Source organism: Salmo salar, chromosome ssa12 (assembly GCF_905237065.1).
Source record: "Salmo salar chromosome ssa12, Ssal_v3.1, whole genome shotgun sequence".
In the NCBI taxonomy this organism is placed as follows: Eukaryota; Metazoa; Chordata; class Actinopteri; order Salmoniformes; family Salmonidae; genus Salmo; species Salmo salar.
In genome coordinates this window covers 74295040-74308320 of record NC_059453.1, presented here as the reverse complement: position 1 = coordinate 74308320, position 13281 = coordinate 74295040, and the positions used below count along the sequence as shown (strand labels likewise).

At 40.6% G+C, this 13281-nt stretch overlaps 1 protein-coding gene across 3 annotated transcripts in view; it reads right to left on the bottom strand.

Annotated features, from left to right (window-relative positions):
• The window catches only part of LOC106565854 (protein tyrosine phosphatase receptor type G), a 337499-nt gene extending 325862 nt beyond the window's left edge, over nucleotides 1–11637 (bottom strand). The window contains exon 1 of one of the 3 annotated variants that reach the window (XM_014133453.2): nucleotides 11035–11637. In XM_014133453.2, coding sequence (XP_013988928.1) covers nucleotides 11035–11122 — 88 coding nt within the window. In that variant the 5' untranslated portion in view covers nucleotides 11123–11637. The remainder of the gene's footprint in view (nucleotides 1–11034) is intronic. The other 2 variants (XM_014133451.2, XM_014133452.2) reach the window with 2 other exon arrangements.
• Between the last annotated feature and the right edge of the window lie 1644 nt (nucleotides 11638–13281).

The window sequence follows — 13281 nt, the reverse complement described above, 5'->3', positions numbered from 1 at the left end:
GCAGGTGTTCTAAAACTTTTGACCGGTAGTGTAGCTTACTTTTTTGTGTTCTTATTTCTATTTCTTGTGTGTTTTTGTTCTACTTTACTTTTTTTTATAGTGCTACTGATAATGATTACTGTATTGTTGGGAAAGTGCTTGCAAGAGAGGCATTTCACTGTACTTGTGCACTTGACAATGCAACTTGCAACTTGAAATGTATTCTATTCTATTCAGGCAAAAGCTAAGTATTAGCTGTTTTAACTACATTACGGCCTGGCACCGCAGACACACAGTGAGTAATGGAGAAAGGCTAAAGTTAAGTTGCTAAAGCTTTCCCAAAAGAGTCTAGCCTCACTCACAGCAGGTTTGTACTCTCTTTGTAAATATTTGATGGGGGTACAAATCATGAGTGGCTGGAAGATTGTAGTGAGAGCCTTGACTTTGTTTTGGAATTGCCGGTGCAAGGGAATAAAAGTGTCCAGAATCGATGAAGGGGTTGAAAAGAAAAATGTTTTTAAGAGAGGCAGGCAGGCATGCCAGGAGGCGAGGGGACTGCGAAAAGGGAACAGTGATGGATGAATTTTAGCACTCTCCCACCAGGGTCTGATTGAGTGACCAAACAAACACTGTGAAATAATGCCAGTGATAATCCAGAGTAAGCACATTGGGAACCTGACTAAGCTTCGTATAAACAACTTCAGACTTATTCCACCCTCAAACTCCTTCTAAAATAAAAGTTAAACAAGTAAAACAAAACCTCCCCAATATAAAACACCCCCTCTAGTGGTCCAGCTCAAATGTGCTATAATGAGTCACACTGTATGGTAGCCAAACAAAAGGTATTCATTTAGTCATTAGAATCCCAGAGAGATGATCATAATTCCAAATGATATCCTTAAGTGTCCTCAGCAGTTTGCATACTGATGCTGCCATTGAGGCTCATGCTGAATCTTAATCATTAACTTGTTTAATGCATTAATTTATCCCATTGCTTATACCACACTGCATTGAGCACTCAGACCTGTGTGTTTGTGTGTGTGTCCTTTTGGTGTCTGTACTTAGCATTCCATGGTTGCTAGAGGAGCAGCCAAGGAGGATCACTAGACAACCTCACAGAAAAAATGGCATTTAACTTCATGGGCACTGGCTTGAGCTGCTTTAATGTGTTATTAATGTCTCCTACATGGCTACAGAGCCATGCTAATTGTGACCAGAGAGAGAGGTAGAGACAGAGAGAGAAAAGGAGAGCAAAAGAGAGGGAGAACAAGGTTGAGCCTGAGAACTCCAATGGGGGATAGTTTTCAGAGGACTAAAACAGTGTTATATTATGTAATGTTACATTATGTTGTTATATTATGCTATGCTATATGATGTTATGTTATATTACGTTATATGTTATATTATGTTATATTATATGATGTTATAAGGTAGTGTAAGTCTACTAGTCACATGTAAATCATTTACAAAATAAATCATTTAGAAAAGTCTGAGAAGAAAGTTTAATCTCTTAACACTTTCAATGTCAAACGACTCTTGATCACAAAAAAAAGTTAACAGAGCTCCAATTAAGCTCTTCCATTCAATTTTTTTGTGATAAAACCCCACTTTTCATCTATCCAGCAACAACAACAAAATATGTGAGAATAAACGGATAACTAGCCTTCGCCATCTCAGGACAGACTACTCATTTGAGTGTGTGACAGGCTCACTTTATTTTCCTTCCCCCTCCTGCTGGTGTTTGTTTGGCTCCTGCGTCAGTTAGTCTTGTCTGCCTCCTCACCCGACAGCCTGTCAGTCCTGGGCGTTTTAACACTGACCAATCCACTGAGATGAAATCCTCCCCTGGCACCACACTGCTCCTCATGCTCCGGGGTCTGGCAGCCTGGCAGGCAGGCAGCGTTACAGCCACAGAGGGGGTGAGAGTTTACCCCTCTCTCTGTCTTACCACCTCCCCCTCCTCTCTCCCTCTCACAGCAGGCATCACTGGTGAAATGGGCTGTCCTTTTCATTTAGATCCCAGGCCTGTGGAAAGTAGTGGAAGGGTTTGGGAGAATGGGAGGAGGAGTGTATGGCCTGTCAGTGATACATCCTCTGGTCTTTATCCCGTTCATGTTACGCCCTCTGGTCTCCTGTCTCTATCCCATTCCTGCTGTTCCACCTGACGGACTGTCTGTGATAGTACCGCCGAGAGAGAGGTTACTTTGCAGGTTGCCGTCAACTCTATTGCAGCCCAACATTCAGCTGCTCCTAAAGGACATTGGAAAAGCCGGGACTTGCCTTTTATAAACCTCTAATCTGCCTCTCTGGTAAACAGGGATAGCGTACTTGAATTAAAGATCATTATGTACAGCAAGGTCTTAATCGTTACTTGACATATGCGGAATTAACTCTTGCAATTAACTATCCATAATGTATGCATTGCCCTTTGTCTCCATCAACCACTGTGAGGAAAATATTTTGACCATTGTTACTAATCCATGTATTGCAATCCATGGGAAACAGTACATGGTAATTCTATTAAAGCATTACAGGCAGTATATTCCACGCACTGTAAAAATTAAATAAATAAAATTATTGTTGTTTCAACCAAGTATTATTTTAAGTAACTGGTTCCACAGCCTTTTAATTTGTTTGCTCAACTTTCGGTAAAAGTGTTGCCTGAACTTTTTAGCTGGCCCAAACTTAGCTCCAACGTGAGAAAACGTAGGCAGAAATAACGTGTTTGCTCAATTTGTCTCTATGTTCATTCAACTAGAAATGATTGTTGGCATCCATCTAATAAAAGTCTGTGGAACAAGTTACACAAACACACAGTGCTTTTAACTTACATATTTGACATTTTTTATATTTAACTAGGCAAGTCAGTTAAGAACAAATTCTTATTTACAATGATGGCCTACCCCGGCCAAACCCTCCCCTAACCTGGACGACGCTGGGCCAATTGCGCACCGCCCTATGGGACTCCCGATCACAGCCGGTTGTGATACAGCCCAGGATCAAACCAGGATCTGTAGTGATGCCTCTTACACTGAGATGTAGTGCTTTAGACCCATACATGATTAAATTCAATTGTGCATGTTTATTATACAGTAATTAGTATTCAACATGTTCTCACCTGGGATTTGAACTCACAACCTCTTGGTTCTCAGCATTCCAATCTTCCTGCTACGCCACAATGTCTGTGTCAATAATTGAATTTCCATGTATTTCTACACTTTGCACTTCAAAGTAAATCTAAGGTCTGTTAATAGTAAACTCAAGAAAAACTATTTTATTTATCATAGTGATTAAGAAGTAACATTAAAAACAGAGTAATATGCCCCACCAACATTAGATAACTAAACCTAAAATTGCTTAAATAACTAAATCAAAATCAATGAATAGTCAGATTAAATGATAATTGACACAGACATGGTGGCATAGCAGGAAGATTGGAATGCCATGAATCAAGAGGCTGCGAGTTCAAATCTCCCATGTTGAATAATAACTACTGTATAAATGAACATGCACAACCTAAGCATGTACAGTATGTCAACGTGTGTCAAATATGTAAGATGAAAACATTGTAAGTTAAAAGCAATGTGTGTGTAACTATACTGAACAAAAACATAAACACAACATATAAAGTGTTGGTCCCATGTTTTATGAGCTTAAATAAAAGATAAGACATTTTCCATAAGCACAAAAAGTTTATTTCTATCAAATTATGAGGACAAATTTGTTTACATCCCTGTTAGTGAGCATTTTTCCTTTGCCAAGATAATCCATCCACTTGACAGTTTTGGCATATCAAGAAGCTGATTAAACAGCATGATCATTACACAGGTGCACCTTATGCTGGGGACAACAAAAGGCCACTCTAAAATGTGTAGTTGTGTCACAATGCCACAAATGTGTCAAGTTGAGGGAGCGTGCAATTGGCATACTGACTGCAGGAATGTCCAACAGAGCTGTTGCCAGAGAATTTAATGTTATTTTCTCTACCATAAGCCCCCTCCAACATTGTTTTAGAGAATTTGGCAGTACATCCAACTGGCCTCACAACCACGTGTAACCACGCCAGCTCAGGAACTCCAAATCTGGCTTGTTCACCTGCGAGATTGTCTAAAATCAGCCACCCGGACAGCTGATGAAACTGAGGACTAATCATGTCTGTAATAAAGCCCTTTTGTGGGGAAAAACTCATTCGGATTGGCTGAGCCAGGCTCCCCAGTGAGTGGGCCTGGCTCCTAAGTTGGCGGCCCTATACCCTCCCAGGCCCACCCATGGCGTGCCCCTGCCCAGTCATCTGAAATCCATAGATTAGTGCCTAATGAATTTATTTCAATTGACTGATTTCCTTATATGAACTGTAACTTAGTAAAATTGTTGAAATTGTTGCATTTTAATTTTTGGTCAGTATAGTTCCACAGACTTTCTTTTATCAAAATAATAATTTCTAGTTGAATTAGTACATACGTATGAGACATAGTGAGCAAACACATAATTTTAAGTTGACTGAATTTTTGCCTACATTTACTCATATTGGAGCTAAGTTTGGGCCAACTAAAAATGGTAGGTTCAGGTAACACTTTGACCGAAAAGTTGAGTAAACAAATAAATGGTTGTTGAACCAGTTACTTAATAATAATAATAATTAGTTGAAACAACTAGATTTGTAGGTGTTTTTTTTTACAGTGTGCACATCAAATGAAGCCTTAGTTAGCAAGACGTGATTTAAAAAGTGTCTACTTCAATGCATGATGAGGGATAATGGACACCCTGCATCTAACAGCGTGAGATGTGCTTCTCACAGAGAGAAAGAGCTGAGCAGGAAACATTAACTGACCCGGAGCGCACTGGAACCAATCAGACCAACCCACTAAAAGAGAGGGAAGCAGAAGGAGAAAGAGGGAAAGCAGAAAGAGCAGTTTTAAAGCAGCAAAGGGCAGACCGGTAAGTAATCCTTAAATTTGAAAATAATTATGGGAAACTCCCACCACTTCCCATTGAAAATAATCCAGTGAAGACTTGATTAAAACAATGAGCTGGAACAATAGAAAAGGCAACGCCGAAGCCCACTGTTGACTGAAGCAGCTTTTATTTTCAGCAGGCCATTAAGCCCAAGCGCTATGGCAAGAAACAGGGAAGGCAGCCCGGAATCTTCCCAGCACAAACCGTGTTTCCCAGTAGCTTCCTGGGTTTCAGAGTATGAGGTGAAAAACTGATGAGCGACAGAATTTTATGGGGAAATGAGCAGAAATGCTGATGAAAACTCTAAACACAGATTTTCAATCTCTTCTTGCTTTATTCAAAGTATCATTATAATTACTATTATTGTGAAAATATTAATTGATAGTATTATTAGCATTATTAATTGCCCTAATGCTGTAAATGAACAGCATGACTACCAGAAAGCTAATTCAGATAACTACAATACACAACATATTGTAGTGTGTGGTCGTACAGTTCAGCATCTCTCTCCACAAACCACACTTTCATCAAGAACCCTGCAGAAAATCACTAAGCAACTGCAACATGACAGCGTCCCACGCAGTTAACTGTCTGCTTCCCCCCATATCTTTTAATCAATCTATTAGGGGGAGCTTGGCGACGATGACAGGCCCAGTGACTGATAAAGTGACCTGGCGGACATTAGAGCTGCTCCGGCCTGTGCGAGAGGCAGATAATAGCCAGTGCTGGGAGAGATGATGATGATGATAATGATAATGATAATGTTGTTACTGAGGCCAAAAGCATATCCAATCCTCCCTAAATGTCAACCTTTAGCCTACTATCGCACACTGCGACTTGAAATTGAAGGCGCTCCCGGCTCAGAATGGATAATAAACACATTATTTCATTCTATCAGATTCAAACAATTGCACTCTCCCCAGACGACAATGAAGGGAAGATAAATAAATAAAAAAGGAGAGGAAAATGAAAAGATGTGCTAGCTCAGGAGCTTCTCATAAGATTACAATGACTGCTCTGTTCAGCTTGTTCTGTGAACTACATACATTCATTTCACAGACAAGGGGACTGATCGAAGGCCAAACTGATCTCTTTCTCTCCCTCCGTCTTTCCTTTTAGTATCCTTGGGCTGAATGGTGGAGAAGTGAGTGACAGGGCAATGTGTTCTGTCTTTCATTACTAGCCTGTCTGCCTGGCTGTGGCTAGACTCAGTAGTACACTCACACCCAAGCTGGGGACTGGACGCTGGAGCCGGTGCCCTATGGCAGGAGACACCCCGCATTGATATTCAGCACTTTTTATATCCTAAACAGATGTTTGTGCGGCCCCACTGCAGTCGGCAAACTGGCCCTTACGGGAACTTGAAGAGTGCAGCAGCCTCTTTCACAGAATATTGACAAGAATAATAGAGTTGCTATGTTGTCCGTCTCCGTCTACAGTGTTCGGCTGTATTGGTGGAAGACGTCATCCCTCCCGGACAGATTCTGCACATTAACCGAAGAATCTGTCAGGACTGAATGGGATGAGCAGGACAATGAGCAGCGGTGATTAAAGACAAATCAGGTTTTTGAATTTCGAAAGGGGGGGGTGGGGACATTTGGTCCATAGACTTGCCCATACCTTGCAAAGAGAAAGGGGGAAGCTCTTCGTTCCGGTTCCACTCCTCATTCTAGCATCTCTTCTCTTAACATGTATGGACCCAGAACTTAATCAAGCAGCTATCCAATTATGCAAGACTTTAGTTCTGGGTTAACCGAGATTACAGAAGTCATTTTACATTTTAGTCATTTAGCAGACACACTTACCCAGAGTGATTTACAGGAGCAATTGGGGTTATGTTCCTTGCTCAAGGGCACATCATATTTTTCACCTAGTTGGCTCCGGGGTTCAAACCAGCGACCTTTCGGTTTCTGGCCCAATGCTCTTAAATGCTAGGCTACCTGCCACCTATTGACATGACATTGAAGGAGATGTGAGTGTGAATATTGTGAACAGTTAAAGCATGTTTAATGCTCAGGGGGTAAAGGTCACAGTTTGTAATAAACTATTACAGTCCAATAAACTAGTTAAACGAGTTGAACTATACCAAACAGAAAATATTGGTGATGAAATATAACATTTTTTATCCTTGAACTGGCATTCTCTTTCACTCTCTTACTATCACTTTAGTCATAACTAAAAACGACCACTTTTGTCAAACCACGGCTTGCAGCAACACATGCAGAAGCGATAAAACTCAGCTTTTCGCTACCCGTCCCACCCAACCCCTAATGTTGCATACAGCAGGCTGACACCTTGATGTTCGACACACTGCACACAGCAGAGAGCGAAAGAGAGAGAGAGACAGTCCCAGTCCTTGGGGCGTGTATTTGCCCTTCTGTGACAATGTCCTGTTCCTCAAGCATTCATCACTCCTCTAATGCAACTCCATCCTCCTCCTGTTCTGAATTCTGTCACTACTGCTGAGCTACACACTAACAAAATGAGAATTCCTGAAGGATTCTTTGGGAAGGGTGATGGTTCTATGTGAACCATAATGACTCAAAGAACCCTTTGAGTTCTTCAATGCTTATTTACAGTTCACAAAAGGGTTCGTTGCTCTTTTACCGATATTTGAAAATGTAGTGGAGGTGGCTCTTTTGAATATTTTGGGGTGTGCTTTGCTCACAGCTCTTTTGTGCAACCGTGTCATTCCAGTTGATCTAATGTGTTGTGTTATTGCATGTTATATATACTGAACAAAAATATAAAAACACAACAATTTCAACAAATTTGAACTGAGTTACAGTTCATATAAGGAAATCAGTCAATTGAAATAAATTCATGAGGTCTTAATCTATGGATTTCACATGACTGGGCAGGGGCGCAGCTATGGGTGGGCCTGGGCCCGCCAATTTAGGAGCCAGGCCCACTCACTGGGGAGCCTGGCCCAGCCAATCAGAATGAATTTTTCCCCACAAAAGGGCTTTATTACAGACAGAAAAACTACTCAGTTTCATCAGCTGTCCGGGTGGCTGGTCTCAGACGACCCCACAGGTGAAGCTGGATGTGGAGGTCCTGGGCTGGCGTGGTTACACATGGTTGGATGTACTGCCAAATTCTCTAAAACAACGTTGAATGTGGCTTATGGTAGAGAAATGAACATTCAGTTATCTGGCAACAGCTCTGGTGGACATTTGTGCAGTCAACATGCCAATTGCACGTTCCCTCAAAACTTGAGGGAGCGTACAATTGTACCATTGTGTTGGGTGATAAAACTGCACATTTTTGAGTGGCCTTTTATAGTACCCAGCACAAGGTGTACCTGTGTAACAATCATGCTGTTTAATCAGCTTCTTGATATGCCACACCTGTCAGGTGGAAGGATTATCTTGGCAAAGGATCAAATGTTCACTAACAGGGATGTAAGCGAATTTGTGCAGACAATTTGAGCTAAATAAGCTTTTTGTGCGTATTGAAAATGTCTGTTATCTTTTATTCCAGCTCATGAAACATGGGACCAACCCTTTTCATGTTGTGTTTATATTTTTATTCAGTATATGACTATGGCCAGTAATGGAGTCTTTTGAAAGACTCATGTATGGCCTTGTGTCAATTGAAAACAGTTGACTCAATCAGTCAGTGGTTCTCAATTCTCTCCTCAGGGACCCCCAGCTGTTCCAGTGGTAGCTCACTTCATTAAACTTGTCAATTAACACAATAATAACACCTATGGAATTTTAACAATATAACAAGGCTAACCACAATAAAATTTTAAAAACGGTATGGTTCTTCGAAAGGATCAACAAAGAACCTTTCAGATTGAGAAACACTATTTATAGAACCATTCACCATAAAGGTTCTACAAAGAACCATAAAAAAAAGCTTCTATATAGCCCCAAAGATGGTTGTAACCATAGCGGAATCCTTTTTTGGTGCCAAATATAACTTTTTTTAATGGTTCTTAATATAACCATAGGAAAGGGTTCTTTATAGCACCATACAGGTTCCATTTAGAACCTTATGAGCATGGTTCCTTATTGAACCTTCAAAAGGGGTTCTATATAACACCAAAAAGGGTTCTGCTATGGTTACAAGTCAAAGAACCCCTATCTAGAATCATTGGGGGAGGGGTGTGTACCACATCCATCCATCCATCTCTCCCTCTGTCCCTCCATCCTTCTTCTTCTTTGCAGTTTAACCCCCACTTCTGACTGATCCCACTCCCTCTGGTTGATTTCCTCTAGATTAGTGATCAGATGTAATGTGAGAATGGAGACGAGTCAAAATTAAAGGAATCAGAATGGTTAACAAGGATCCATCCCCATGTTTCCTTCAGCTTTTATGATGGAATTTCAGAAGAAGTTAGAAATCAAGTATGAAGTGTGGATTTGTCAGTAAAGTAGGCAAAGTTTTGTTTCACAAAATCCAAACGGTAGAGACCAGGGGTGACGGACTAGAATTGGTTTTGGATTTGCAAAGAGCACACAGCACAGTAATATATATATATTTTCATATTTTAGAGTGAGAGAAAATATGATAAATGAATCATCACCAACACAGAGCGAGAGAGAGAGATAAAATGTGACACACACACACACACACACACACACACAATGTATTTCCAGCATGTAAATTACGATTACAAAGTTATGCTTTGCAATGCACTTCATACTTTCCCTGTAGATATTACATCGTCTCTCTTCAGAGACATTGGATCCCATGTAAAATAATTGAATTACATATCAGGGTTACATGGGAATTAAAATGAGTCTCTTGGCTTGCAAATAAGCCTATATAGCAGCACAAGATGTAATGTATAATTCATCTCATTCAAAGTTGTGATCATTTCATTCTACAAAGAAAAAAAACTCACATATTGGATTTATATATATGCATATGATAAAACAAAATAATCTGTGTTGGTGATGCAAGGAGCGTCCATAGCAGCGCCTTCCCCTGAAGAGACTGTCAAGCAGGCACAAATACATTTCTTAGACGTGCAGTCATCAGATCAAATTCAAAAAGCTTGAGGAAACTCGCCTGCCACTCAGTCAAGGTCACCCAAATACAAATTCTACAAAGAAACCATAGGGACAGCGGTGCGAATCATCTAAGCGCCCGTGCGGGTAGGTTATAGCCTATATTCGCAAATCCCAAGGACCTTTATTAGTCCGAGCATAGTCAAATATCGACAATTATTTATAGGAATGTTTCTATTTAGCATTCCAAATGACGAAGCTCTCCCCGAGAAAGATTTCCATTGATTCGGGCAGTCATCGTTACTCTCTCGTTTTCTTTTAGGCATGTCAGAATAGGAACATTGTGCCAAGACTCAAGGATGTAGCCTAAACCTATAATATTTTATAAAACAATTCTGTATCGGGGTCAAATGGACCGCAAATGTGGGTAGTTGGGTGTCAATTACCTGCTGTTGCTTGCCCGCTAACGATGATTGTTTTATATGCTTTATGTGTTAATCCATAACCTTGTAGTTAAACTCATTTGGAATGTGAGATAGCCTCGTACAAAGACAAATCTACATGTTTGCAGCGCCGTTGATTTGTCTTTTCTCATCTGTAGCCACAAGGTTGGGAGATAACGGTTTCGTTGCATGGGCGATCCGCTGTCAATTATCAAGTATATTTCAGAGTATTGTATATACATTTTAGATAGTTGTTGGAACAGAATAGTCTACATTGGTTACACTAATTCTTATCGTGATCTTTCCTGGTGATATATGCGCGTCACGAGTTAAAGTGGAAGGGTGTTTCACCACCTTAGAATGACTGTAGCCTAATGGAGATATAATAGATTCACGAAAAAATAGCCATGGAAAAGCAAATCATTTGGCGTCAGAAATCTACATTTCCATAATCCCAAATAATATAGTTGACCGTGGTTAGTGTCTGATTGAATGTATATTCTAATTATGAAAAAGGCGCATGGAACAAATTTGCACAGCATTATGTTATAGACTGAACACGTCAACATTACAGGTCCTTAATATGCCACTCGTGTATGAGCTGAGTTTAGTCATATTGCACTAATATTCCCTAGAACTACTCCACGGCTTTTCAACAAGCCTGGGAAACAGAGATACGACTTCGAAAAACTTACCAGGATGACAGTCGGCCCAAAAGAGAACGAAGGCAGACAAGATCAGAGACAAGATCCACCAGCAACACGATTGCAGTAGCCTCCGCATGACAAAATGAACATCGAGAGCAAAAAGGGCAACTGTTGAGTTATCCGTCTGATCAAATAATTAATGTCCGCTGCGTAAAAACAGCGCAAATGCTGCTAAATGTAAGCTAGTGACTGTTCAGTGGAATTATATTCAGTGCTGTCTGGAACGTCCAGAAAACAGTCTTTACTTCTCAAAACCTCCTTCCAAACAGCTTCTTGATACTCCCAAAGAAAAACATGTCAGTTAGGAGAGATATAGCTTTCGAGCTTGAATCAGTTCATTCAACAAGAATCGAGGAGATAGGAGCAGAAGACGCTAGTGGCAGTAGACTAGTCCATGCATCGGAGAGCTGCAGCGGTTTTGCTGGCGAAAACAGAGAGGGAATAGTTGGAGCGGCACTGGAAGCTTTCCATTCCTCCATCCAGGAAGTAGCGTGTGAACCGAAGTCTGGCAGAGACTTTAAAACAGGCTTGGGAGAAAAGGCAAGGAGAGGAGGGGAGAGAGATGGGGTGAGAGGGAGCGCGAGAGATGCAGAGCTCACTCCTCCGGATCCTAGCGCCGGGTAGTAGCTCACTTCAGCAATAACCACCAGTGTAAAGGGGCAATCTGCACTTCGAACAATAACAAAGTGACAATACGCCACATGTTTTGAGGATATAGGCTACATTGTTTGTTTACATTTACATTGTTTATGAACAAAGGAGTAAAACAAGATCATATGTTGGGTTCTGATGGGGTACGACAGTTAAACTAAGCTCTGAAAAAATGTACCCACTCTCAAACTCATGGACAGAGCTATGGATACAGGGACTGATCCTCCATGATATCGATATTTTAGCTTTAACTATGTTTTGAGGATATAGACTACATTGTTTGTTTACTCTTACATTGTTTATGAACAAAGGAATAAAACAAGCTCATATTTTGGGTTCTGGTGGGGTACGACAGTTGAACTAAGCTCATGAGGCATCAATACGTTATATTCTTCAAGAAACAATGGGTAGGCTATACTCATTCATTTATAAGATGGATGTAGCAACTACAGATTGCCATTTAATGGAACATGGTAGCCGATCTGAAAAAGCTGTTTTAGAGGCAGGTTGAATTAAATATAAATTAGCATATGATGTTGACTGTTGATGTTGACATGTATTAATGGAAACAGTTCTATAATCTATTGGTCTATATGTCTATCTGTTTTACCATACATTATTATGCACACCTGAAAAAAAGATCCTTAAAAAACCCACTGTATTTGGTTGAACAATGTTATAGGCCCTTCGGTGTGTGGGAGTAAAAACTAACAAGCACACACAGGACAAAGCCATAACAAACAAATATGGCCGTGACAAAGGCTACACAGCTTCAGCTTTGACATATAATCGATTATGTTGGCAAACTGTCAACAACATACAATGCCAATTGCAGTGGAAAACCATTCTCATTCACAATGAGCTATACATGTAGGGGACTAAACAATAGAGATGATGCATTAAAGACAAACTGTATTATGTTGCAAACATATACCATAGCCCTTCACACTCATACCTGAAAATTGCAGATTTTTGCACTCATAAACACCTAAATTGGAACGCAGTGGCTGTACAGTTACATGCTATGTATGACGTCATGGATATGGCTCTGCGCTTGGGCAACTTTTGCACATTTGTTGTTGTCTGAGTGAGGGAAAAGCTGAAAATGAAGAGGACTCTATGTATACTGCTCAAAAAAATAAAGGGAACACTTAAACAACACATCCTAGATCTGAATGAAAGAAATAATCTTATTAAATACTTTTTTCTTTACATAGTTGAATGTGCTGACAACAAAATCACACAAAAAGAATCAATGGAAATCCAATTTATCAACCCATGGAGGTCTGGATTTGGAGTCACACTCAAAATTAAAGTGGAAAACCACACTACAGGCTGATCCAACTTTGATGTAATGTCCTTAAAACAAGTCAAAATGAGGCTCAGTAGTGTGTGTGGCCTCCACGTGCCTGTATGACCTCCCTACAACGCCTGGGCATGCTCCTGATGAGGTGGCGGATGGTCTCCTGAGGGATCTCCTCCCAGACCTGGACTAAAGCATCCGCCAACTCCTGGACAGTCTGTGGTGCAACGTGGCGTTGGTGGTTGGAGCGAGACATGATGTCCCAGATGTGCTCAATTGGA